Here is a 25,108-nt window from a genome sequence, read left to right on the forward strand (position 1 = left end):
GAGCTTTGTAGCTTTAGATTCAGCAGCATTATGACAGAAATGGTCCTCTACCTCGCCAAAGCCTCTGAACAGTTGTACTGGTAGCATTGGGGTCCTGGAGCCAAGCTCCTGTATCATCATCACACACATTGTTCTTACTGGGCCTGCTGGGCTGGATGGCTGGTGAAATGGCTCAAAGGGATTCTGTCTGCAACCCCATCTGGGAGCAGCATGATGTAGGGGCAGAGACACAGATTCCAGCCATGTGTCACTGGGTTGCTTGCTGCAGTTTTGATAAAATCACTTTTATCTGCTATAGATCTACCAGTTCTCTGAATGCTGTGCTCTTAATAACCCACCCACCCCAGTGATTGGCAGCTTTCTATACTATGCATACTGTCTACTGTGCATACTGTGCATAGGCAGAAAGGTGCCAATCAATGGTGGTGGCGGGGTTACATAAAGCTCATGATATGGAGGACAACAAAGCAAAAGGTTTACTAGTCCTCCAGTATTAATCTCCTGCTGATAAAACAGTGATTTTATAAAAACCAGAGCAAGCAGCTCTGTGAGTAACACATCGCTGGAATCAGGGTCTCTGCCCCTATATTATGCTGCTGTTAGTTTAGCTGGTAAATACCTAGGGATAGATTCCCTTTAACCCCTTCCTATATTTACGTCAAAGGTTGTGTACCCCGCCTTTGATGTGGGACTGCACACCAAGCCCGCATCTTTCCCTGCACATGATGCACCTTTAACAATTACGGGTGGAGCGGTTGCCCGCTTGTGGCTGTCAACCAGTTAAATCCCACTGTCAATCGTTTACAGATGGATTTAACACAGAGTGGCCGGAAGCGAGTCATTTATCCCGGCCATCGGCACCCCTGTCTCGTGCCAAAGGGTTTTCATGACCGCTGAAGGTGCACTGATGACCCCCATGCCTCTTACTATGATCCTCCATAGGAGATTGTGATTCCTGCAATGTATAGCACAGGCAATCAGACGATCACAGCTTCAAGTCCCCTAAAGGGACTATTAAATACATTTAAAAGTGAGAAAAAAAAAGTTTTTAAAAACATAAAAAAAACACAAGTTCAAATCACCCCACTTTTGCCACATTACAAATAAAAAATTAAAAATACACATATTTGGTATCGCTGCAATCGTAAAATTCCAATCTATCAAAATATAAAATAAATTAATACGGTCGGTAAACAGCGCAATGAGAAAAAAATCAAAATACCAGAATTAGTTTTTTTGGACCTCCGCAACATTGCAATAAAATGAAACAGGAGGCAATCAAAGCATTGTATCTACACCAAAATGGTATCAATAAAAACATCAGCTCTTGGCGCAAAAAATAAGCTCTTACCCAACCCCAGGTCCTGAAAAATGGAAACGCTATGATTCTCCAAAAATGGCGACATAAGCAAACTTTTTTTTCTTACAAATTTCCAATTTTTTTCACCACTTAAATATATAAAATCTATACATGTTTAATACTACGTACTCATACTGACCTGGGGAATCATATAGGCAGATCAGTTTTTCCATATTGTGAACATGGTAAATAATAAGCAAAAAAACAATTCTAGAATTGCACTTTTTTTGCAATTTCAACGCACTTGGACTTTTATTCCCGCTTTAGAGTGCATCACGTAATAAAAATAAATGGTCTCACTTAAAAGTACAACTCATCCCACAAAAAACAAGCCCTCATATGGCTATGGGGATTGAAAAATAAAAAAAGTTATGGCTCTTGGAATAAGGGGATGAAAAAATAAAAGCACAAAAATGGAAAATTTCAATGTCCTGAAGGGGTTAATTTAAAAAAATTAGCTGTTGGTGGTGATTCTGTGGAGTGGATGTATGTAGAATATGGTTCTTTTTATTGTACAGCATGTATACTAATTGCACTTGCCTTTTTAATAGTTTGAGGTGTTGCTTTATTGATTTCCAGACTTGGATTAAAGGGCTTGTCCTCTTTTAACTTTTATTACTCCATAGTCTCAGAGACATATAAAATAACAAGCAGAGCTTTTACTCACCATGCCTGTATTCAGCTCTTCCTCTATGCCGCTGCTCCAGTCTTTGTTTATTGGCTGCAGAGGTGACGTTATGCCTATAGTGCTGCAGCTAATCACTGGGTTCAGCTGCTGGTGCTGTCTGCATCAGCAGAGCCGATGAGCCTAGTGATTGACGGCAGCAGTTGCAGCAACTACAGACATTAAGTCACCACTGCTGCCAATCAACAAAGACCAAAACAGCAGCGGTGAGACAGTACTGGGCCTAGGAAAGGTGAGTAAAGGCTCAGTTTATTATTTTATGTTTCTGAGTCTGTGGAGTAATAAAAGTTATACTGTACATCCCTTTGAAATCCTTATCCTACACCTGGTTTAACTACTTTGTATTGTAGGATTCAGATCTCCTAACTGACCTTGTTGGTAACGTGGTAAGCTATGCAAAGACATAATGCATTGTAAATAGTAGAATTTATTAACAAAAAAGAAGGATGATGTGTTATTCAAAAAGTATGACCCGACTGACTGTGAAAGCCGTGAATTATACACTAGATGAGAGAATGAGAGTTTTGGTTAAAGTACTATAAAGGGGTTTTCCCATTATCAAAGTTGATTTTAATCAATAGATCTTGGAATAATAATAATTTCCACAATTGGATGTGTTTAAAAAAAATGTTCCTGTGCTGAGATAATCTTATAAATGGGCCCCTGCTGTGTACTGTGTAATGGCTGTGTCTGACCGTGCAGGAACATGGTCTGATCATACCACATCTCCTGGGAAGGGGAGGAAGCAAAAGAGTATACAGACATTACAGCAGGGGATCGCAGCTGATTCTATTGGTAAGATAAAGCATTTCACTGCCTGTATTTAAAAAAATGTTTTACCTCAAAAAATTATTTGCAATCCCATGCTGTAATGTCTGTATACTCTTTTGTATCCTCCCCTGCCCAGGAGCTGTGGTATGCTCAGACCATGTTCCTGTACAGTCAGACACAGCCATTACACAGTACACAGCAGGGGAACATTTATAAGATTATCTCAGAACAGGAACATTTTTTAAACACATGCAATTGTGGAAATTATTATTATTCCAAGATCTATTGATTAAAATGAACTTTGTTCATGGGAAGACCCCTTTAAGTACTGATTTGGATAAACTACAGATTACTACATGATGTGTCTTGTCATGGAGGGATCTGATTATGTGATGCAATTGTTGTTACCTTACAGTTTCGGGGTCCTGGCTTCAAACCCAGTGAAAAACAACATCTGTATGGAATTACTATGTTCTCTATATATATTTGTGTGCATAGCTACAGGTACGGTTAGGTCTCCTATTGAAGGCTCAGTTGCAAGTTTTGAATGTTGGCCAAATTATATGAACCAAACAGACCTTACAATAATCAATTTGGTCTGTCTAACACTGATTGGGTCTGTCAAGGAATGAATAATTTTCCTTCGGGTTTTGTCTACCTGTTCCTTTAACGGAATAGAAAAATGGAGCAATAAATGCCAGTGTAAACCTGGCCTAAGCTAGTTTCCTCCCACAAACAGATAGGTAAATTACCCATAGGCCCTGTTCAAAGTGCTTAAACATTCTGTGGGAAGAATGCATTTAGAATAGGAATGTTGTGGAGGGCTAAAGCAATTGGCTAAACTTAAAGGGGTTGTCCAGGTTTGGGATTGAGGAATTAATATTGAGCAAAATTAAAGGCGCTGCCTAGGTTTAGGATGGATGAATTAATGTTGCGCAAAAGGAGGTTGTCTAGGTTTAGGATGAGTCCACACAGCTCACTGCATACTGTCAGGATTCTCAGGAACAGGCGGCGAGAGAGGTTAGTCACATGACTACAAGTATGCACTTTGCATATATACTGTCGCATGCCAACTAGATGTGCCCAACCTCGCCCAATTATCTTCTATGTCTAGTTGTAATGTAGCCCGAAGTATGCAAATCGCTTACATACAATCACGTGATCATGTGCTCTCACCCCCGACAACGGAGAATCCTGAATGCGTGCAGTGCACACGATGTGAAGATTCAGAAGTTCATCCTAAACTTGGACAACCACTTTAATTTTACTCAATATTAATTACTGCAGAGGCCTTTCCTCTACCCAATTGGAAGAGATCCTGCGCATGCACTGACATGAGGCTTTGACGGCTATGTGGATGAAGTAGAAGACAAAGCAGCAATACAAGACAGAGAGGGGTAGCTTAGCTTGATTCGGACACTCCCATTAGACCACTATGTGCTCATTCGAATGCTGAACTGGACAATTTCAAAGCTTTTTTTTTTTTTTTTTTTTTTAAGAAATATGGTGCTGCCTAGGGATATAGTAGGCTTGTTAGGAATGTATTAAAAGGCTAAAGAATGTGGTAGCAACTTTTTTATAGGGAAAACCTGATACTTGCCCTTTAAAGAGAACCTTTCACCAAATGTTTAATTTTGAGATAAACACACAATGGAATATTGGCTGCAGATTAGAGTAGAATGTGTTTTTTGTTTTGTTTTAATTTTGACTCTCTGGGAAGATATTAGCAACTAAAGTATTTGGTAGCTAATGAGTTATGTTCTGTTAAAGGGGTTGTCCAGTACTTTATATTACCCCCCCAATATATCCCCCGGGGCCCTAAGGAATTTTGTAATTACTAGTGATGATCGAGCATGCTCGTTGCTCGAGATTTACGAGCATGCTTGGGCGAGCACCTATTATCTTCAGCGTGCTCAGGCTTTAAGTTTTTGTCACTCCGTGAACATGATTTGCGACTGTTTGACAGCTTTAATACATGTGAGGAATGCTGGAAAAACAGGCATTCCTCAAATGTATTAAAGCTGTCAAACAGTCGCAAATCATGTTCACGGAGCGACGAAAACTTAAAGCCCGAGCACGCTGAAGATAATAGGCCCGAGCATGCTCGTAAATCTCGTGCAACGAGCATGCTCGATCATCACTAGTAATTACCTTACATTGCAGATACTGCCTGCAAGCGGCGCTATCATTGGCTGCTCACAGGCATCACTTGACCCCCGACTGCAGCTGGCTTTGACATCTGCTGACGTTACAACAAGTGCTGGCAGCAGCCGGGGGTCTCTGTCTTCTGCATTTCCAGGCTGTGGGCGGGGTTACCCCCCACGTCACACCGGGCAATCCACTTCACGCTCTGCCTCTCCCCATTCATTGGGAAAGCACGCGGTGAATGCTGGGTGTGACTCGGGGGTTAACCCTGCCCATAACCCAGCAGCCATGGGGGACCCCAGCGCTGAGTCACGCCTCACTTGTCATGACGTCAGCGCGGGGTCACGTGATGCCTATGAGTGGCCAAGGATAGCGCCACTCACAGGCAGAAACAGCAACGTAAGGTATTTACAAAAATCCTTAGGGGCCCCGGGGGGATACATTGGGGGGGGGGTATGTACTGGACAACCTCTTTAAGTCCAAGTGCGCATTATCATATAGTTTTCACTGGGGGGTGTACTTCTTTACCCAGTATGATGTTGACTAATTATAATCAGGCAGCAACACTCAAGGGAAAGAATAACATGCCCCCACCATAGCTTAGAAGAGGCTACTCCTGTGTGAGGCATATAATGAAATGGTGCATTAAAAACATCAGCTGTTGCCCTCTCATAGCACTATCATCTCTGCTGACTGCCCTTGCCCTCACACTGCCTGTTCAGAGCTGAAACAAGAGTGTCAATAAACACAATTATGTCTGTTATGCTTAAAACAATTTGTGATCACTCTGCAGTGAGATCAGACAAGTTGAGCACAATGAAAATAACTGAGATTACTGACATCTTTGTCTTATCTTTGGACAGGAGGAGTGGTCTGAGGGACAGTACAGCAGAGGTGACAGTGCTATAGGAGGAGGAGAGTTGATAGAAGGGTTTTAAAAGTACTCCTTCCACACGGACTGCCAGTAGATGAAAACTCAAGTGTCAGACCTATGTCTGTTGAGCTCAGGACAGCTTATAATCGCTCTGCAGTGAGATCAAGCGGTCTGTGATTACATCTCACACAGGAGTAGTCTGCTCTAAGCTATAATGGGGCTTGTTCTTTCTTTCACTTGAGTGTTGAGGTCTGCTTATAATTAGTCAATATCATAAAGGAGGAAGACACGCCCCCAATGAAAACTCTTTGAGAACGCCCACTAGAACGTAAAGAAAATGAATTAATTAGCTATCAAATACTTTGATTGCTAATATTTTTGAAACAAAGAGGCAAAATTAAAAAAAGTAATGCTTTATACTGCTCTGCAGCCATTACTACATCGCATGTTCCGTTCAACGGGAAACATCGTGAAAGGTCCTCTTTAACAAAGGAACGGTTAAAAAAAAGGATGACACATGAAAGGAAATGTGAAGTATAAAAGTTATCTTCCATTTCATTTTTTATCCATATTTAACAGATCACCATAGACATAAATGTCCTAGTCTGATCTGTAGAATCGATGAGAATAGAACATATCTGAGCCCCATGGATCAACACACAGATCCATTTTTAAAACTGATATGTGCATGGATCAATGAAACTCTATGGGTCTGTGTGCTGTCCGAGAGAATAACCAACATCAGGTCCACTCATCTACATACTGTATCCAAGCAGACTCCAATGCTGTCTGCACCGCTTTGTTATATTTGATTTCCGGACCTTTGGCGGTACGCAGACCAGATTGGAACAGCTGAAAAACTGGATGTGGCCTGTAGGCTGTAATTTGCCAAAGTCTGATCTATGGGATTTCCCAATATATACCTCCAGAGAAAGGATGCAAGCTACGCCATTGCACTGTATATGTCACCAACTGGGTTGACAACCATCCAAAAATTACATGACAGTCCATAAAAATAGGGCACTCTTTTGCCCTGTCCATAAAAAAATAACCATTTTAGGCATCTGTGTTTTTTTTTTTTTAAGCTGAAGAAACTTATACAAATTTTGATTGTACTTACCATTAGTGTTGAGCGAGCACTAAAATGCTCGGGTGCTCGAAGCTCGGGCCGAGCTCACTGTGATACTCAGCTGCTCGACCCGAGCAACGAGCCCAATGTTAGTCTATGGGAGACCCGAACATTTTTGCGGCGGCTCCCCCGGCAGTCTGTAGAAAGCCTAAAAAGTGCCCAAAACGATAGTGACAGTGCTCAAAAGACATGGGGACAGCATGGGGATCGCCCCTGGAAGCATTTCTGACCCCCAGGTCACTGCTGTCAACAATGTGGTCAGAGGTATTAAGCCACTTTTACAGGCTCACAATAAAACGTTCAAAAACGAAAGTGAAAGTGCTTTCCTGTGAAATATGTTAACCCCTTAACGACCATGGGTCTTTCTGTTTTTGTGTTTTCCTTTTTTGCTCCCCTTCTTCCCAGAGCCAGAACTTTTTTAATTTTCGTTCAATATGGCTATGTGAGGGCTTATTTTTTGCGGGACGAGTTGTACTTTTAAACATCATCACTGGTTTTACCATATCGTGTGCTGGAAAATGGGAAAAAAATTCCAAGTGCAGTGAAACTGCAAAAAAAATGCAATTCCACAGTTGTTTTTTGGGTCCTTTTTTTACCACGTTCACAGATTGCTAAAACTGACCTGCCATCATTATTTTCCAGGTCGTTACGAGTTCATAGACACCAAACATGTATAGGTTCTTTTTTATTTAAGTGGTGAAAAAAAAATCCAAAGCTTGCTAAAAAAAACAAAAAAAATGGCGCCATTTTCCGAGACCCTTAGCTTCTCCATTTTTCGGGATCTGGGGTCAGGTGAGGGCTTATTTTTTGCGTGCCGGGCTGACGTTTTTATTGATACCATTTTGGGGTAGATCCGATGTTTTGATCGCCCGTTATTGCATTTTATTGCAAAGTTGTAGCGACCAAAAAAACGTAATTCTGGCGTTTAAAATTTTTTTCTTGTTACGCCGTTTACTGATTGTATTAATTCTTCTTTTATATTGATAGATCGGGCAATTCTGAACGCGGCGATACCAAATATGCGTATGTGTTTTTTTTTTTATATATATATATATATTTTATTTTGAATGGGGCGAAAGGGGGGTGACTTAAACTTTTATATATTTTTTATTTTTTTAAAAACTTTTTTTTTACACTTTCTGCTTGCTTCTATAATCTCCAGAGGAGACTAGAAGCAGCAGTTGTCTGTTTGCTTCTACTGCATACAAGCGATGAGCAGATCGCTTGTATGCAGGAGAAATGCTCACTTGCTATGAGCGCTGACCACTAGGTGGCGCTCATAGCAATTGAGACATGACAACCACAGGCGTCTGCTGCAGACCCTGAGTTGTCATGCCCACCCATTGGTGACCCGCGATCACGTGACGGGGTCACTGATGGGCGGGGCTTAGGACTCCCGGAAGCGCGAGTTAAATGCCACTGTCAGAGATTTAACATGTTAACAGCCGCGGGTGGATTGCGATTCCAATAATCAGCTGACATGTGCTCGCTTCAGTGCGGGCTCACCGCCGGAGCCCCCGCTGAACCGGCCTTCCCGACCTGGTGCGTACTATTACTGACCAGGTCGGAAAGGGGTTAAGGAACATCCTTTCCAGGGTAAAGACTTGTGTATAAGGTAAAATAAATAACCAAAAACAAAAATACTCCTCCACACCTTGGACTATGTTCACAAGTAGCATTTTTTATGCGTTTTTGCACGTTTGTATTGCTTTCAACCGTGACAAATGCATTCACCGGGAAATGTCATTTTAACATTTTACAACCTTATCTGGCCATGTGCTGTGTGACACATGCATACAGTGCTAAAAAGACATGGGAACAGCATGGGGAAGACCCCTGGAAGCATCTCTGACACCCAGGTCACTGCCTAAAAGTGTGCCCATCCAAAGTGATCCTTGTCGCATCAGAAGATGCAGACTTGCAACTATCTCCGTGCAAGTCCTTGTCCCAGGGCAGTGTTCAATTGTACCTCCCCCATAACTTGCAATACAAGCGCAAGTATGCAGCCTGCCACCCACCCACCCCCAGGCTGCAATACCATACTGCTACCTTGCTTGCACTTGAAATTGGGCCTTTTAGGCATGTGGAGGTGGAATCTGGTCACCACGTCATGGCTGCGTCGCTAGCCTGGTATTCATACTCAGTCCCCAGCCGCCCGGCGGCTGGGTGTCCACGCTTGGTCCCCAGCCGCCAGGGGGCGGCCGGGTGTCCATACTCAGTCCCCAGCCGCCCCGCGGCCGGGTGCTCACACACAGTCCCCAGCCGCGTGGGGGTGGCCGGGTGTCCATAAACGGTCCCCAGCAGCCCCTATTTGTCCCGGTGCGCCTTATACACAAGCGCGCATACCAAAACATTACCTGTGCCTTCCCCAGTGCATTTAGTGGGAAGGACAGCCTAACCACAAACACGTGGACAAGTGAATGTGGCCAGGAATGGTCCATCTCACTGACGCCTTCACACTGGGTTAATATTGTGGGAGCCGGGACACAGTTGGACACTGGGATGCAACACGTCCTCCAGACATAGAGGATTGCGGGTCCTGGGTCAATCAGGCTTCAACACAAAGTTCAGAAGGTAGAGAGCAGCAGTGGTCGGCCTCCCACACAACGAGTAAATTATTCATGATCATGAGGCCATCCACCTCCTTAGCTTTCTGTTCCTTGGAATGCAAGCGCATGTATGTAGTAGCAGCTAGGCCTGAGGTGGTCAGCGTTTTGGCGCATATTCTACCTCCTTCGAGGATTGCTGGATGTTTTCCTGCTAATATCCCAGTTCTATGACTCCCGTTAAAACAAAGCTTCAGGTGATGAATGATGGATGAGGTGGTGGCAAAGGAGAAAGAGCAGGAGGAACAGGGACCATTCACATCAATATCAGGCCAGTCAACCAGATATGTCTTGTAGGATTTGTTTCTGTAACAAAAGGAGCGGTTCGGCTACACAGTTATAGGGCATACAGTGAGTGCAATGCCTACCAAAAATTTCGAGCCACTCCAATGCCTCTTGGAAATGACATGGAGATCAGAGGGCGTTAACTAAACCTTTTTTTCGATTTATAGCAACTGGGTCTCCCGTGCACTGTTGGCCTAAGCAGTGAATGGAAGGCTTTCCAAAAATTATGAGGAACGGCAATGCCCCTTACAAGAGCCATGTGTGGCACCCCAGGGGTCTGGTCACCACAGTAATAGAGATATTACGTCGGAGAGCAAGTGGGAGGTTTCCTGGTCAGGATCCCTTAAACATGCAACATCCTCCTGCCCCAGTCCTGGAAGGGGAGAATTCTGCCCTTATAAACTGGATCTGGGGCGGGGTTGAGTGAGTCAGAGAACAGTCAGAGTCAGAGTGAGAGCAAGGGAAAGTAACAGCAAGGAGCTCTGTAGGAGCTAGGAGCTAAAGACCAAGGGCTGGAAGCTGAGCAGAGCTCACCCTGGCAGAAGACAATAGGAACCGGACACAGGAGCCCGAAGCTGTAAGGACTTATATATCCAGCAGCAGAAACCAGCCGGCAGGGGATTTCAGGTCTTCTGGCCATAGAAGCCCGGAGGCTCAGTCACAAGCAAGGGACCAGCACCGCCGTCGTGGAACAGAGGCTAACAGAAGGCCCCAAGTCACCAGCCATACGGGTGAGCACTACACGGTACACTCAGGGACGTGGGCTACTTCTACCCGCTTACAGCAAGGTAGCCAGGAAGAGTGCAGACAGACGGGGAGGCCTTCAACTCCACCTGGCCAGGGGAACTCCTGCTTGCTCACAGACTGACCAGGCCTCTTATGCTAGCCAGTACTCCCGGGAGGGTCTACCTTATAATCATCAGTAAAGACCCTGAACTGCACTGCAAAGACTCTGAGTCATTCCTGCTGCGCTCGTGCACCATCACCCCCATCATCCACACTCACTGCCCTGAGGCTATACTCCTCCCGAGGGGAGTTATCCCATTCTATGCTGCGCACACAACACCAGCCTCAGCGGTCTGCCTCGCAGCGGTGGTACTCCCTGACCGAAATCGACGGATGGTGCAGTCGGACAATTAACCTCAAAACCTAAGAAAGACTGCCACTGGTTTGACCAGCCTGAGCCACGGGACCGGGTCACCGCCACGGAGACTACAGACCCCAGAGACCCGGCACCGGGTATCCCACACACGTGTACACATGGCCCAGGGGGCGCGTCACATGCAGTACAGCATATTACAAACATAAGTCCCATTATTGGGGAGTGGGTGTCCCATAGTATTTGCTTATGCCTTGCAAGCAAAAGCTGCCAAAAATTAGGACGGAGCAACTTGCAATGCCTCTTACAAGAGCCATGCAGTACAGCATATTACAAACATAAGTCCCATTATTGGGGAGTGGGTGTCCCATAGTATTTGCTTATGCCTTGCAAGCAAAAGCTGCCAAAAATTAGGACGGAGCAACTTGCAATGCCCCTTACAAGAGCCATGCAGTACAGCATATTACAAACATAAGCCCCATTATTGGGGAGTGGGTCTCCCATAGTATTTGCTTATGCTTTCCCAGCAAAAGCTGACAAAAATTAGGACGGAGCAACTTGCAATGCCCCTTACAAGAGCCATGCAGTACAGCATATTACAAACATAAGTCCCATTATTGGGGAGTGGGTGTCCCATGGTATTTGCTTATGCTTTCCCAGCAAAAGCTGCCAAAAATGGACGGAGGAACTTGAAATGCTGGCACCCTGGTGGTATAGTGGTGGTGGGGGCTGAGGATAAGGAGAAGAAGATTAAACAGCCGAAACGAGGAAGCGTATACCCATGTGTGGGTTTGAAGCGGTGCATGGGAATACACCTCCCGAAATAACACAGTGGATTTGACTTTATGTTACTTTATGTTACTCTGCTGTCATTTGGTGGTGATGAGAAGTCTGGCCCAATCCAGCCCTTGTTCATTTTGATAAGGGTCAGCTTGTCAGCATTGTCAGTTGACAGGCGAGTGCGCTTATCAGTTATAATTCCCCCAGCGGCACTAAAAACGCGCTCCGATAACACGCTAGCGGCAGGGCAGGCCAGGACCTCCAAGGCATACAGAGCGAGTTAATTCCAAGTGTCCAGCTTGGATATCCAATAATTAAAAGGCACAGAGGAATCACGGAGGACGCTAGTACGATCGGCAAGGTACTCCCTCACCATCTTTTGAAACTTTCCACTCCTTGTGAGAGTACCCCGCGCCTCAGGGCCTGTAAACTGGGCGGGTGTCAGAAAACTGTCCCAGAACATTGACAGTGTTCCCCTGCCTCTGCTGGATTGGAGTTGCATCTCTCTCGCCTGTGCGCCTTGGTTGGGCAACGAACTGTGACCTCGGCCGCTAGCGTGTTCAGATGGGAATTTTTTTAAGAGTTCTGCAGCAAGGGCCTTCTGGTATTGCCCCATTTTTGTAGACCTCTCCACCTCAGGAATATGAGAGTGAAAGTTCTCCTTGTAGCGGGGGTCTAAAAGTGTCACCAACCAGTAATGACTGTTACCCAACATTTTGACAACGCGAGGCAGCGTAACATAAAGTCAGCCATGCGTGCCAGACTGGTAACGGGCAAGATTTCCGTGTACTCACCAAGATGATGACTGACCATGCTCTCCTCCTCCTCCTCTTCCTCCTCCCCCCTGTCCTCAGGCCACCCACGCTGAACCGACGGTATGACACTTGTACAGGTACTACCGTCTACAACGCATGATAGCAGCTTCTGTTCTTCCTCCTCCTCCTCCTCCTCCTCTCCCTCATTGTCCCCCAATGCACGTTGGGATGAGATGAGGCTGGGCTGTGTGTAATCGCCCGCTACGGCTTCTTGATCCATCTCATCATACTCTGGCTGCAATGCCTGCTCTTTAATTCTCTGCAGAGAGCGTTGCAAAAGACAGACAAGTGGGATGCTGACACTAATGATGGCGTCATCGCCACTCACCATCTTGGTGGCCTCCTCAAAGTTTGTCAGGATGGTACATATGTCAGACATCCAGGTCCACTCCTGAGGTCTTATGTGTGGAGTCTGACCTGAATATCGACGGCCTTGTTGCAGCTGGTACTCCACAACTGCTCTCTTCTGCTCACAAATCCTTTGCAACTTGTGGAGGGTAGAGTTCCAACGTGTGGGGACATCACACACCAGTCGGTGTGCCGGAGGCTGCAAATGCTGCTGCAACACAGAAAGGGCGGCGGAAGCTGTAGCCGACTTGCGAAAATGAGCTGACAGGCGGCGTACTTTCACGAGCAGATCTGGCAACTCGGGGTACGATTTAAGAAACCGCTGAACCACGAGGTTAAGCACATGAGCCAGGCATGGTACTTGTGGGATCTCACCTCGCCTCAGAGCCGCCACCAGGTTACGGCCATTGTCACACACGACCATGCCGGGATGTAGGTTCAGCGGTCTCAGCCACAGATCTGCCTGCTCTTTCACAGCTGTCCACAACTCACAAGCAGTGTGAGGTTTATCACCTAAGCTTATGAGTTTCAGCACAGCCTGTTGTCGCTTGGCGGAGGCAGTACTGCAATGCTTCCAGCTTGTAACTGATGTGGTGATATCTGAGATGGAGGCTGAACATGAGGAGGATGAGGAGGATGCGCAGGAGCTGTACACTGTGGGGGCAACTCTGACTGACATAGGGCCCGCAATCCTCGGTGTGGGGAGGATGTGTTCCGTCCCAAGGTCCGACTGGGTCCCGGCTGCCACTATGTTTACCCAGTGTGCCGTCAGAGAGATGTACCGTCCCTGGCCACAAGCACTTGTCCACGTGTCCGTTGTCAGGTGGACTCTCCCAGTAACTGTGTTGTTGAGGGCACGGCAGATGCTTTGGGACACGTGCTTGTGTAGTGCGGGGATGGCACACTGGGCAAAATAGTGTCGGCTGGGGACCGAGTACCGAGGGACGGCCACCGCCATAAGATTGCGGAAGGATTCCATCTCCACCAGCCTAAAAGGCAGCATTTCCAATGCAAGCAGTCGTGAAATATGCGAATTTAGGACTGTGGCCTGTGGGGCGTTAGCTGCGAATTTCCGCTTTCGTTCAAAGGTCTGGGATATGGACAATTGAACGCTGCGGTGGGACGTGGACATGGACGTTGATGCTATTTCTTGAGAAACTGCCATAACAAGTGAAGACTGAGAGGAGGGGGCATCTTTACATGCAGTATGGACAGGGGATTGCCTTGCACACACAACAGGGGGTTCTATTGCACGCACAACAGTGGAAGAAGCAGTGGTGACACCCGCTGACACTGGTCGCGGACCCTGGGTTTCGCCCCACAAAGTCGGGTGCTTTGCTTCCATGTGCCTGATCATGCTGGTGGTGGTCAGGCTGGTAGTTTTGTCACCCCTGCTGATGCTGGCATGGCAGGTGGAACATATGGCCTTTTTGGGGTTATCAGCAGAGTCTTTAAAAAAATTCCAGACTCTGGAAGACCTACCGCTTGTATTGCCAACGTCCCTCGTGTTGGTGTTACGGGGAACGGTTGCCTGCCTTCTGTCTGCGGCCACCACACTGCTTCTTCCTGCCTGTTGGGGTACTCTGCCTCCCTCCCCCTGTGTGCTGCTGGCCTCACTCTGCATGTCCTCCTTCCACGTTGGGTCAGTTACTAGATCATCCACCACCTCCTCCTCTTCTACTTGCGCACCACGATCCTCCTCCTCACTTCCTGGCAATTGTGTCTCGTCATCGTCCACCTCTTGTGACAGATTGCCAACGTCGACTTCCTGTGGCCGTGGCTGTTCAAATATTTGGGCATCGCAACATGGGATCTCCTCTTCCACCACTTCAAGCGCATCAGGCAAGGGGGCCAAATATGGAAATGGACCAGTGAACAGCTCTTCAGAGTGTCCAAGTGTGGGATCACTTGCTGTCTGACGACACTCGGCATGGTGGGAGGAAGGAGCATCAGGGTGAGGAGGAGTATGCGGTCGAGACTCACGGCTACTAAGAGTTGACCGTGTGGAAGACAGACCGGAGGTGGTGGTGCCCAGGTAACTCGAAGTATTGTCTGCTATCCAATTAATAACCTGTTCACACTGATCAGTTCTCAATACTGGTGTTGTTCTGTGCTTCCCTAGTAATTCGGTCAAGAAGTGGGAGCGAGAAGATGTGGCTGTTGGTTGTGGCACATTTTCACCTTGGCCACGGCCCCGTCCTCTGCACGAACCATCACCAGAACGTCCACTTCCACGTCCCTTGCCACGCGCCTTGCCCATTGTAAATGAAGTAAAATAGCTTACACTTGCACTATCAATGGAAAAAGGGTAATAAAGAGTAGATTAGAACCATGGAAGAGGAAAACCACAGTTATTGTTTACTGGGGTATACCACACTTTTTTAAATAGAGATATTTGCGGCTGAACAGTGAGCGACACACTCAAACTGCTTTTTTTTTAGATACCAAAGGCCCAAAACTGGATAGAACAGCGATTTGACCCGTGGAACTGCGAAACCACACTGGGATGTCGGGCCTACACAAGACTATTTTCAACAGATATATTTTTGTGTCACAACAGTCAGGAGACACTACTGTTTTTCTTTACGGAAAAAACTACCAAAACCTGAATAATAGAGATTTTTTACCGTGGAACAGCAAAAGCACACTTCTGTCTCTCTGGCCTACACCAGACTATTTTCAACAGATATATTTGTGTCTGAAAAATCAGGGAGACACTATTATTATTTTTATACAGCAAAAAATGCCAAAAACAGGATAATAGAGATGTTTTACCGTGGAACATCAAAACCACAGTAATAATTTACTGGTGTATACCAGGCTTTTTAAAATATATACATATTTGCGGCTGAACAGTGAGCGACACACTCAAACTGTTTTTTTAGATATAAATGGCCCATAGAACTGCAAAACCACACTTCTATTTCTCTGGCCTACACCAGACTATTTTCAACAGATATATTTGTGTCTGAAAAATCAGAGGCACACTTTAATAAGATGGGTATTTGTACATTGGGAAGGAGGAAAAAAAAAGAGGATTTAGATAAAAAAAAGGATTTTTCCTGGCCCCCGGGACCTGGAGCTAAGTCCAGCAATTTCAACAACAGGAGCAGCACACAGGACTGTAATGCAGCGTTTGCTGGTATAACCACTGCGTCTCCTATACAGCCTGCCTGCCTGCCTGCCTGATATACCTGGGATGGATATTAGTCCTGAGAAGGACTGTTTGTTTGATCTGGCAGCATTTACAGACCCTACACTAACTATTTTGCAGGATATATCTCTCCCTAAATCAGCAGCGCTGTCCCTACACTGTCTGATCCGGAGCGACTCTTTCCAAGATGGCGTCGCCCGGTTTTAAATACTCGAGGTGACAGTGTGCGGCCAGCCAATCACTGTAATGCCCACAAACAACATGGCTGCGGCATTACAGTGACTGGCTGGCAATCCCTGCATGTTCATTGGCTCTGTAAAGAGCGCCAAACATGCAGGGCGGAGACCCGAGCTCCCGCCCGAGTAACCCGGAAATGCTCGGTGCTCGCCGAACATCCCGAGTAGCGTGATGCTCGGGTGAGTACCGAGCAGTGTCGAGCATGTTCGCTCAACACTACTTACCATCAATTTACAGTTTACAGTGAATGCAGCTGAAGTGTTCATATCAGAATTATCTGCTGTATGCATGTATCACTTATCATAATGATTTATTATGGTTTTACAATGTGCCCGTATAAAATATTTTCTGTCCCTAATTATTTGATAAGTTGTCCAGAAAAAAATAAGTCAAGTTGGCAACCCTGGCCACCAAGTGTCCCATTTTGAAAAAAAAACAAAAAAAACTACTGAATACGACACATTTCCTTTTAAAACATCAGGAGTTTTATTCTTGAAGCAATAGCAGTTGCTCTATTAGTTTTTGGGGTGCGCTGTATGCAATGCTACACATCAACATCCTGATTGATGCAATAAGGATAATAATTGTGTCCATTTTATATGGAGGGCAAAAAGTACAGAAAAAATAAGCATATACATGGGTGGTCTATTTACTCCACATACACTGGAGCTGACATGTAGGCTTCATGTACAGTTTATGGAGAAAAAATAAGAGTCCCTATGTGATTATTTATGAAAAGAAACATCTTATTAGAACAAAGTTGCTAGACATTTGACGTGTTGCAGATCATGTACATTTTTTTTTTTCATGGCACATTTACAAGGAGTCCTACGTATCTCTGAGGACTCGGTAAACTTCTAAGTAATGCTCATGAATTATGCAGTTGAGATGGAAAGAGTCATTCTATTTTACTAAATGCTTTGATGAACGTCACTTGCCTCGGGCCCGACTGACATTCAAACATAATGTTTGTCTTTAAGAAATCCATGCTGCATTAATGCATACCAGCCTCACAGGCACTGCGCAAATGAAGACCTTATTTCCCCACATCCTGTCACCTTGAGTATTGGGTTCGTGTTTATCCTTCTTTTAACATTTACTGTAGTATAGCAACTAACATTAAAAAAAAACAGCAGAGGCCATGGGCCCCAACATCATAGCTAGTATAGTAACATGAGAACAAGGATGGCTGTGACAGACTACAGAGACCGACAAAGATGTCGCTTCAGGGGCACTTCCCTAAAAGACCTTTTCAGGGAAGTTCCCTCTCTCCTTTTATATCCGGCTCTACTCTTCCTCTGACGTTGACTGCCATTGTAATCATGATCCCCAATGTTATTCATGGCTCTGGAGTGCCAAATCCTCAGCTTCAGTCCATTGTCTCTTCTCTCCCAATATGCAACACAAACATAAGGGAGAGGGAAGTATACTGTACCACTCCCACAAACAGAGAGAGTTGTGGCCCAGACATCTGTTGGATTTGGGAGGTTTCATGGTAGCTGCTGCTGGTACAGTTTCTCTGTTCATCTAGGATTAGACATTGGCAATATCTTCACTGACTATGGGTAAACTGTTGTTCTTGAACAGGAATTTTGTAGGATCCATTCACTGCTTCTGTACCCCTACTTTGTCCAACTTGACCGTCTCGCTGTTGCTCATAGTGTAGCACAGTTTGGATGGTTCTCTTGATGGGCATATAATAGATAAAGACATCTGCTCTTGTTTCATTGCGATTTCTGAAACCATACCTGTTCCATTAATTGGACTACTTGATGGTAGCAAAGGTTTGGGAGATCAACACTTGATATTTTTATGGTCCCTTAAACTTCAGTCCTTTAAGTTCATGGAGTACAGTACTTGACCACCAATACTTTCCAGGGTATCTAATACATGTCTATCTGGGTAAATACCACTACATAATTAGGTGGATGGTTTGTTTTTGTCAAATTAAGCCATGGAGCCATCAATCTATTCTCCCATCAGAATGATAAAGTTGGCATGACATGGCTGTCACTTCCAACCCTGTGTCAATTAAACAAGCTACATGTTGGCCATTTAAAATTGCTTGGACGATGGGGTACTCCCTTGTTAATTCCACAGTCCCCTCTTTACAGGCTAATCTATAAATGAAATGGAGAATTGCATATAATCTAATGTAATATAATGTATGCCTTAATAAAGGCACCGAAAATGCATTAGTATCGGTAGTGTGAATAAAAACCTTAATTGTATACCATTGCAGCTTCTTCATTCCTACAAGTGCATGCCGAGTACCGTGACATCTCTACTAAAGTGAATTGCTATCTGGAAGAATTTCTCCTCCAGCCATGGGCTGCAGCCGCGGATTCTAAGGCCCCTCTATATGGAGCGTCCTTACACAACCCCCCAGTGACCACTACCATCATTCTCACCCTCTCTTATTTCTCTTGCGGTATTGCCCTATTGTACGCTCCTGTCCCAATCAGACCTCAGTAATTGCATATTTAGACCACACTCCTATTATATTATGAAGCTTACATTCATGCTGTAGAGAAGTGAGCTCATTTAAATTTGTGGCAAAAATTTTAGAAAACATTTAACCCTTTTAAGCCACCGAGGTTTTGTTGGTGTAGACCATTGACATAGATAATCCAAACATTCACTCACATATAATGGAGACACAGATGGCAGATGATATTAGAAAGACATCAAGATTTGTTTTCTACAACTGGAATTTCATGATTTTCTACATCTCGCCGTGTAACATGACAGCAGGGTGTGTACAAGTCTGCACTTAACAGTGACTCCACGTGACCTGTTTGGTGTCCATGTCTTACAAACTAATAATTATCAACCTAGAAGTTGTTAGTTATCATATTGCTCAAAGTTGAATTACTGGGATAATCTAGTTTTAAGCGATACATAGATATGCCATAGTGGTTATGCCTCCTGTGCATGCCAGACGTGTGTACTGTGCCTATATCATGCCGAGTCCCTGCAGCTCTGTGCTATACCGCTGTGGGCAAGTTGTGTGTTGATATATTGCCTTTATATGCCACTGGATATAGATGAATATAGTCATCTCACCACGTCTGCACCTTTCTCTCCCATAGGTGCATGGTGGCTTATGATTAGTAGTATAAACCTGTTCTGGGTTATCTGAACGTACAATATTAGTGCATTCCCGTGATCAATGCCGTGTGTGAAGACGTAAACTTATTTCAATAGCTAAGCCAGTCCCCTTCTTTATTACAGGAGATGCACAGATGGAGGGGGCTGGCTTAGACACTGAAATGAGCAAATCAGTCCCCTTCACAGTAACGGACATGTGCCAACACACAAAGCTTTCTCCTGTGTCGAACATAAGATGGAAGTGAAGCTGCAAACACTGATATTTTAAGATTAAGGCACCCTTCTAAATTCAAGTATAGTAAGTAGTAAGTTGTATTTCTTTATAGTTCCCATTGAGAACCTGTGTTCAATCCTCAATAGCAGGTGGACAACTAGAAACACAGAAATTGTGATAAACTCCAAGCACTAAGACAAGAATGGGCAGTCATAGGTCACATTTAGGGCAGATGCAGACGAGTGTATTTTCGGTCCGAGTGCACATGGACCAATGTTAGTCTATGGAGCTGTGCGCATGTCTGATATTTCCTTCGGACAGAGACTGTCCGAGGAAAAATTTTCTTCATGCCCAAGTTTCATCTGATATTCAGCCATTCAAGTCGATGAGTCCGGGGAAAGCAACAGACTGCACTCGGATGACACCTAAGTACAGTCCAATTTCTGGAGAATTTTTTTTCTTCATTTTCTCCTCATCCGAGATAATCGGATCGCACTATGCTGACCGTCCAATCAAGTTTGATCAGAGTGTCATTTGCATGATCGACCCTATCCTCTCGGATGAGAGATTCTAGACCCATCTGCACCTGCCCTCAGACCTACAAGCTGATATCCCACATCCCAGGGCAAAGGGCAGAAGTCTTGAAAAAGAAGGGAAAAACACTAATATTGATTCTTTGGATAAACGATGTATTTATCAATAAAAGTTTAACAACTTATGAAATGCTGATAATTCTACTGTACTAACCACAGAAACATCTGACTAAATGATCGAAATACACAGAAGCAGCAAACTTTGTGAAAAACAAAATTTGCGTCAGCCTCAAGACTTTTGGCCACGGCTGTAGACATGTTGAATACACCCATTAAGTGGTCCTTATATTTTCATGCCACTAGACTAAGGCCATGTTCACACAGCAATATTTTGATCTATATTTCACATCAGTATTTGTAAGCTAAAACCAGGAGTGGGTGATAAATACAGAAGTGGTGACGGGTTTCTATTATACTTTTCCTCTGATTGTTCCACTCCTGGTTTTGGCTTACAAATTCTGAGGTAAAATACTGATCAAATACTGAGCGTGTGAATGTGGCCTAAGAATGACATAATTCAGTCATATAATTTTATAATCATAAAATTGTTGTCTGCATATTTTTTTTTTTGATGATAGAGAAGCTGGTATAGAATATTATGATTTGTAATTATTAGTATTCTACGAGTTAACTATAGTTGTTACAAATGTCTTCTTAGCGGTATTTTAAGCTGTAGACTTTCTGTATATTACTCATGATCTTAACATTAATTAGTTTTACAATTTGTCCATAAAAAAATTGTACATCTGTAATTTTTGGATAGGTTGTCCAGAGAAATAAAATAATTCTAAAATTGTTAGTAATGTTAGTTATGGCTCTCTAAAATTTAGATAAAGTGCAAAGCTGTATAACAGTCGTGTGACTGATCACTCAGCAGTAAACTGACAGCCTGGCCCCTCATGCCGCCAGCCTGGCCCTTCGCGCCGCCAGCCTGGCCCCTCGCGCCGCCAGCCTGGCCCCTCGTGCCACCAGCCTGGCCCCTCGCGCCGCCAGCCTGAGCACTCCTGCCGCCAGCCTGGCCCCTCGCGCCGCCAGCCTGGACCCTTGCGCCGCCATCCTGAGCACTCGCGCAGCCATCCTGGACCCTCGCGCTGCCAGCCTGAGCACTCGCGCCGCCAGCCTGGACCCTTGCGCCGCCATCCTGAGCACTCGTGCCGCCATCCTGGACCCTCGCGCTGCCAGCCTGAGCACTCGTATCTCAATATAGATGACTATAAATAAAATGTAGTAGGGGACATTAATTATTTATTCTACATTCTCTCAGAACGATAGCAATGTAATGAAAATAAGGTTCTAATTTCCAAAAGTCATTTGACAAAATAATTGTTTAAAATCAACCAACCAGAGGACATGTTTCATCTTTAAAACTGCTCTTAAAAAAAAAATCTGAGCTCTTATTGGTTGCTGCTTTTTTGTTTGATGGTTTGGCAAAAGAGATGCAATGATTGTAATACAATGTAAAATACTGTATCATTTCTGTTCCCTATTATGAATTCCCTCTACTGTGAGCACCAACCAGATTGTTCTTGATTAAAGATTACTAAATATATTCGCTAGCTTTTTTACACAACCGTCATTCTATAAGAATTAAGATTCGTAGATTTTTATCCTGGCTTTTAATATGTATATTAATTAAACAAGTGATCAAACAAGAATTAAACACAAATGTCAAAATGTTGTTCTTGACCTTAGATCTTGTAGATGTAGCGACAGGTTTGCACTGTGATAAAGTTGTCTCATCCTGGATATTCCTTTTCAAAATAAGCTAATAGAGCATGTGCACAGAGGTTGTCCTTGTGACACAACTGTTTCAAATTGTAGACAACATAATAATGCAACCCCAGTCTTGATCATTCTGATGACTCGATGCTTAGAGCATATATAGTGCTTAATTAAATGATTATTCTCAAGTTGCTTCTTGAGCAGCATACAGCTCTCCAGTCTCTTTCACTTCCTTGTTTCTGGGGAGTAGTCTATCTTTTTTGAGTGACAGTTCTGGTTCAGTAACTTTGTTCTACTACTCAGTTTATGCCTCTATGATGCATTAACAGTCTGGCAATGATTGCTCTGTAGTCTAACACTGTTATTATTATATTTTTACATAGAGATAACAAGGTCTTTGAACAAGTGTTTAGGAGAACTGCTCCGGAAAATGCAGATGCTGGGGGCTGGTAGTTTTGCAGGACTGATAACAGCAGCTGATCAGTAGCTAAGGGGGTGGTGAGCAGCTAACTGCTCCATAGAACTCAATGGACTGGAGAGATCTGACTGTTTTTTCAGGAGTTAACCCCTCAGCCTGAAATGTAACAATTGTACATACTAAACTTAGGATAAAAACAATGAAGAAACACCCTGCAGTAAGTAAATAAATAGCAGTAGTACATGTAAATAACATAAGGTACTTAGTTGTGTCAAATAAGTACTCTGTTATTTACATGTACTAGTATTGTTTATTTACTGCAGGGTATTTGCACATTGTTTTTATCCCAGGTTTTGTCTGTTAATGGCCACAGTGTGAATGTGGACCTACACATTGCACTTACACCAATAGGGGTGCTGGCCCATTTCTTCCTTTGTTTTACTTTACATATTTGTCAGATTTTGGTGGTCATTCCCTTGGGCTGTACACTATGTAAGATAAAAGCTGTTATAGCAGGATAATAAAAACATGCAGAAAAAGCAAGGAAAAAAAGTAAGTTAATTACACACTTGCTTATTTTTATGTGCTCTAACTATACCAATTTCATACAATGAGAATACCCCTTTAAAATCGGCTATCAAATGGCAAATTGGGCCATATAGACTTACTAGAGAGGGGGCTACACTCTGAGCCAGATCAGAGAACCTAAAAGGCCTGTTTGTGATGAGTTTTATTTAACAGAACCATGGAAAAACCAAATCACCGTTAAGCATAAAGTAACTGGCATAGCCATCACAAATGACCTAGAAATAGCAAAAAACAAATAACAGTTTTTTTGTATTTTCTAATATTTCCTATTTTATTCCTTTTCTGTCCACTAATGAACCCCCCATTTATTCTGGGAAATGCAGTAAGACCTTCACGTCGGGGTTGTTGTAATGTTATAGCATGGGTAGGTTTCTGTATGGGGTGGCTTTTTCAGGGGCTTCCTCTTTTTTCCTATCAGGGTTCACAGGACATATTCTAATGATAAGAGTGAAGTCTCTTGCTTGCTTATTTAACCATAATAGCCAAATCATTCATTGAACTTGTTCTGCTTGTCATATAACCTTCACTTTGGATTTTAATTGATTTTAATAAAGGTTAAGTTATAAGCTTGGTTGGACCAGTTATCATTTTTTGCTCCCTATGTATTTTCTATTCCAAGGTTATTATTATTTGTTAGTTACCACCTATTTCAGACCGTGTTTCACATTCTACAGGCAGAGATTCAATCAGCGAGTTTTAGGGTAGGGAGAGTCCTCTTAGAATGACTGAGAGAAGACAGCTCATGTTGTAGGTGACTGCTAAATGAGCCCCATGAGAAATACGGCTGACAATGGTAGTTTATGTCCCAGGAGATGTCTGGAAAATAAGCTGCTCAGCTTATAGGAGAAACATTGCACACAGTTACCACTCGAAAGGAGTCAGAAGTGCAGTCAAGTTTCTATGACATGGTATAGTGCAAACTTTAATGAATTTGCTATGTATCTCATTTGGCAGGAAAATGTCAAGGCAGCAACAATCCTTTCGCTCTGCCGGCATTTCAAGAAGCAAATCCGAAGGAACACTGATTGATTTGGATGCACCAAGTGCCCCTACAAATAACCCAGGTAAGCACGAGTATCTGGATTTTGCATTTTTTTCCCCTGCATGTTGCACCATTCCGATTATGTTAAATGAATTGGTCACTGTACTTGCCGATATTCTGATCTCATTTGATAGAAGTCACTGCCTTTTTTATCAATTAAAAAAGTTACACTAAACATTTTTCCAAGTATGAGTAATTTAGATAAATACTGCATCGATGGGCCGGTGCAAATGACCGTGTATTCTCTCAAAGATAAGAATCTGGTCGATTATGCCAATGACACTCTGATCAAACTCCGAGAAAGAGTTTGATGAATGTGTGAGCATAGTGCACTCTGATTCTCTTGGATGAGATGGAGAATAAAATTTCTTTACAGTATCTTCTCCATTCTGTCAGTCCTTGGAAATCAGACTCCACTCAGATGTCATGAGTATAGTCCGATCGTTTCTACAAACTCACTGACTTTTGCATGGCTGAGTGTGAGCCGAATATCAGATCAAGCTCGGGTATGCAGCTGTAGCACCCCGAGGGCTCGGCTGCTACAGGGGTATTGCACCTCAGACCAGAGGTGTGATATTCCACTCCCGGGTAAGGATGGAATGTGGACCAGGACTCGTTTAGCTGCATGCACCACACACACCCCATTTCCGAGGGACAGCTCAACTGTGCTCCCACAGAAGTGCAGGCACGACAGCTTCTGTCCCTGGCGGGAGTGGGGCGGGGAAAGGAAAACCCAGTGGTGTAGGAGCAGATAGGGGTGGGTCTCTGGGCATAGGCCGGAGCCCATTGGTTGCTAGTCACCTGGGCTCGGGTGTCAGAAGGAGGTATAAAAGGTGGGCACCATCTTAGAACAGAGTCCAGTCCAGTTCAGTTCAGTGGAGACAGTCTGAGGAGAAGACAGGAAGCAGAGCCCCTGCATGGGCTCTGCTCTGCAGGCAGGCCTTGTCAGGAGGCTGGAGCCTGAGAGAGAGAGAGAGAAGAAGGAACAGAAAGGAAAGTAAGAAAGGAACTGGAACAGAGGAGAAAGGAAGCAAGGAACACAGAGAAAGGCCCAGAGACACGAGGACAGAAGGAACCCCATATGCCCAGGAGATACAGGGTGAAGGGTTGGCAGAGCAGGGTACCGGAACCC

The 25,108-nt window shown here is 44.2% G+C and overlaps 1 protein-coding gene across 4 annotated transcripts in view; it reads left to right on the forward strand.

Moving 5' to 3' along the window:
- Positions 1–25,108, forward strand: part of MACC1 (MET transcriptional regulator MACC1) — a 187,514-nt gene that overhangs the window by 26,771 nt on the left and 135,635 nt on the right. For all 4 annotated transcript variants that reach the window (XR_012320054.1, XM_073677839.1, XM_073677836.1 and 1 more), the window contains one exon: positions 23,889–23,998. Coding sequence is in view for 3 of the 4 variants with exons in the window: in XM_073677839.1 (XP_073533940.1) it covers positions 23,893–23,998 (106 nt within the window). In the remaining variant the exon portion in view is untranslated. The remainder of the gene's footprint in view (positions 1–23,888; positions 23,999–25,108) is intronic.

Source organism: Phyllobates terribilis, unplaced genomic scaffold (genome assembly GCF_046119375.1).
Source record: "Phyllobates terribilis strain yellow unplaced genomic scaffold, ASM4611937v1 Scaffold_4__5_contigs__length_816908805, whole genome shotgun sequence".
NCBI classification, from domain to species: domain Eukaryota; kingdom Metazoa; phylum Chordata; class Amphibia; order Anura; family Dendrobatidae; genus Phyllobates; species Phyllobates terribilis.